Genomic DNA, 4,037 nt, shown 5'->3' on the forward strand with positions numbered 1-4,037 from the left:
TAGCTACGTAAGAGGGGTACAAGTCAAGAAGTTTAATAAGAGCTTAAAGACTAAGCAAGCAAAGATCCTCTTGAACTCTTAAAAAGCAATAAGAAAACAAAAATAGACAGTGAGAATAAACATGGACCTAATTGTATGTATACTAATGCAGCTGCATGCTATAAAGCCCTTTAGCCACTTTATTCTACCTCATTAGCTTATATATTCTCATTCTCTTTGTCTTTATTCTCTCTTGCTTTCTCTCTTTCTCTCTTCCTCCATTTGATGTGATATGCTCCACTAACAATATCCCATTCCAAAAATTAAACCCCAAACTTTACAAAAGAGAATTTTAGATCATTCAAGAAACTATGGTTTTTTCCTCTATTTCAGCTTATCTTGATCCAGCCAACTGGCAACAGGTACAATTTTTTGTTCCTTCAATAATATGATATGCTTCTAATGTCAATGGCTTCTTGAACAAAAAAGTGAATAATTCATAAAGAAAAAAAAATATTCCTCTTTAACTTTAATTTGTTTCAAACTTCTTTAAATTTGTAGCATATACTAGACACAAATTCTTTTTTTAATTCTTTGGTGTGTTTTTCTTCGTTTTCAGCAAGCGGGATATAGCATCCCAAATCCTCAGTTCCCATCATCACCACCACCACCGCTGCCACTAACCAGTCCACCGCCAGCTCAGCTTCATGGGGGTATTGGAGGTTCCATCCGACCAGGCTCGATGGCAGATCGAGCCCGGTTAGCTAACATACCAATGTCTGAGGCTGTCCAAAAATGCCCTCGATGTGAGTCAACAAACACAAAGTTTTGCTACTTCAACAACTACAGCCTCTCCCAGCCTCGTCACTTCTGCAAGACCTGCAGAAGGTACTGGACGAGAGGGGGCGCTTTGAGGAGCGTCCCCGTGGGTGGCGGTTGTCGTAGGAACAAAAGAAGCAGCACTAGTACTACTACTACAACTACTAAATCCAACAACAACAATAATAATACTCCCAAGTCTGAAACTTCTAGCCAAGCCACTAATTCTGGTTCCACAAGCAACAATAATAGTACTTTTTCAAGTCCATCAGCAGCAGCTAGTTTATTAGGTCTAATGAACCCTCAAATTCATCACCCTCTACGTTTCATGTCACCTTTAGGCCAATTGACTGATCATCACTTCACTCCAAATGACAATGTTACCCTTAATTACTCATCAATTTCTTCGTCATCACCAGCTCCAGTCGCGGGAAACAATGAAAACATGAATTTTCAGCTCGGAATGAGTAGTAATTTAGAGCAATGGCGGCTTCATCAGCAACTGGCAAACCAATTCCCTTATAATTTGTACGGGGGATTGGATTCGTCTTCTGGTTCTGGTTCTGGGCTTTACCCTTTTCACCCGAGTCATTATACAAGTAATGACGCGGGTGGTGGTGTTACAAGTCAAATTAGGCCAAAAATTTCGAACCCCGTGTTGACTCAACTGGCATTGATGAAGATGGAAGACAATCAAGATCATGCAAGTAATATGCCACGACACTTTTTAGGGAACGAAAACTGGCTGAGTAATGGTAGTGCTAATTGGAATGAGCTTTCCGCGAGTTTTAGCTCTTCTTCCACCAGTAATGCACTATAATTACAAGTCGATGAAATGTTTAGAAAAAGAGCCAAAATAGTCGCGGATGCAGAATTAGCACTATCTTGTTTCCAATTCTGTATCTTACCTTCTTTTCCTATGTCGATGTTGTCGTTTGGAAGCTGACAATTTTGTCAGTAAAACTTTCTAATGTAGAACGAATTCATATGCTAGGAAGAAATATTGTGTTGAAACCCTAGAATTGGTAGGTTTTTTTTTTTTTTTTTTGGTTTCGTTATTTCGGGGTTATCTTTCCATTTATTTGTAATTTGCTTTGTTTTGATTATGCCGAATGTGTTTGGAGAGAGAGTGTACTTTTTTAGTTCTTTGTATTGGCACGTTATGTTAGAAATGAAATCCATATTTCTGAATATTTTAGTTCTTGAATGCTAGACAGTTCACTAACTTGATTAAATTAGGTATTCTCTAAACTGATCCATCAAATGACCAAAAGATTCCTCTTCTTATTATTTTGTTCGTGGATTTTGTAATGCATATTGGAATGCATTTATCTATCAAACGTTTCCAACTTCAAAGATTGCTCATTGGAGTAATGTTTATTGTCTATTGCAAGTTTATGATCGCGTCCATGTCCAAAAACATCATCTAGTTTAGATCTAGCATATATACAATATTGACAGCGTAAAAAAAAATTACATTACCGCTGTAGTTTAGTCCGTTGTAATAGGTCATTTACTTTATTTTATCATTCTTTTTGTAACATTATCAGTGTATATTAGTTGAACTCATAGGTTTAAAGACCAGACTATGCGAGAATGCATGCAGCTTGTATATTCCTGTTAGATAAAATTAAGCTTTCTCATGTCCAATTCCACTTCAATTAGTGAGTTTAGAAGTAGGAGTGATTAATTAAAGTTTCTCTGGGTTTACGTTATGCTTTTGTAGATACATAGAAACAACTCTAAGAAGCAACTTTCTAAATTCAGTAGCTTCGAACACAGATGCGATAGAAAATCAGTTATGTTTATGATTCGTTTTTGTATTTATTTTCCATTTTTAAATTCCTCTCATCACTATAAGGCACGTGCCTCATCTTGTAAGAATACCTTGAAAGAACTTTCTTTTTAAGTGTCTTTAAACAACTCAAAGGCTAGCTCTAGATCAGTGTTTATTGTTATTCTCTTTTTCTTCCTTTTATTAAAAAAACCTTTTCGTTATTCTCTTATTTATTTCATCCCTGAATCTTACACATGTGGACATTATCCATGAGATCTTAGTTTCATTACATTTTTCTGTTTATTTATTAAACTCGCTTTCATAATCCTTCGATGAACATTTTATTCCTTTTTGATTGCTTATCTGGTGTTCATATTTGGTCTATGGCTCGACGAATCTGAATTTTCACCAAAAGGTTCTAGTTTGAGGATAAAGTGCTTCCTACGTACCAACAATGCATTCATTCGTAGGGCCCAAATTCAAGACGTTCGGTTAAAGATATTGAGATACTTACCACCTTAGCACAACCTTTTGTAATTGTGTATATCTTGGTAATTTTTAACATTACAGGTCTTTTGTACTCCCTCTTATTCCAATGGAGGGATATTACCATTTAGAGAGTTAAAGAGATTCTTCTTTGACCACATTATTTTAAAGCATTTTAAATTACTCCCCACATTATTTTAAAGCATTTTAAATTAAATTTATAAACACTAGGAGTGTACAAAGTAAACCGACAAACTGCACCAAATCGATAAATCGAGTCAAACCGAGAAAAAAATCCGACTAGTGGTTTGGTGTTGGAAAAAAAAACCCGAGCATAATTGGTTTGGTTTGATTTTAACTAAAAAAGGTCAAACCGAACCAAACCAACCCGACATTACATGTATTCAATTTTTAAAATATTTTATACGTAAAAATATTTATTTGTAAAGTAATTTATAAATATTTCTTAATTTTTTCGTAATTTCTTATCTAGTATCATATTATTCAAGCTTGAACTTTGAATTTTGAATGTCAATAAGTTTTATATCCTATGGATGTTAGTAACTCAAATAAAGTCCAAATCAAAACCAACTCAACACTAATCCTAACAAAAGAAATTCAATTTACCACTAGAAATGACAATAATGTTGGATATCTATTCTTTAGTTTTGCATAATTGATTTAGAGAGTAAAAATACATAACTTAAGTTTTTTTTCTTTGTCATATAATTAATACTTATTTTAGCATGACTTAGTATTTTTAGATTATGGTCATTTTCTTTTATGGCTTGTTAATTAGCAATATTTATTTTAACCGATTATATTAGCTTTTGTTGAATATTTTAATACAATGTCATCACTCTTCTCACATTTTGTGTTATTTTCTTAAGAAACACCTTAATTATATAATTGTATTTTACTAGGACTAAAGAAATATTTAAAGTAAAAGTTATATGTTTTGTATCAAGACTAATCC

General features: G+C 33.8%; 1 protein-coding gene across 1 annotated transcript; it reads left to right on the plus strand.

Annotated features, from left to right (window-relative positions):
- The first annotated feature begins 211 nt into the window (after positions 1–211).
- On the plus strand, positions 212–2,002 carry LOC132606862 (dof zinc finger protein DOF2.4-like). The gene is made up of 2 exons (XM_060320530.1): positions 212–401; positions 599–2,002. Exons 1-2 carry the CDS (start codon positions 351–353, stop codon positions 1,616–1,618), a joined length of 1,071 nt encoding a protein of 356 aa, XP_060176513.1. The 5' UTR covers positions 212–350; the 3' UTR covers positions 1,619–2,002.
- The last annotated feature ends 2,035 nt before the right edge of the window (positions 2,003–4,037 follow it).

The sequence above is a fragment of the Lycium barbarum genome, chromosome 8 (genome assembly GCF_019175385.1).
Source record: "Lycium barbarum isolate Lr01 chromosome 8, ASM1917538v2, whole genome shotgun sequence".
Lineage (NCBI taxonomy): Eukaryota > Viridiplantae > Streptophyta > Magnoliopsida > Solanales > Solanaceae > Lycium > Lycium barbarum.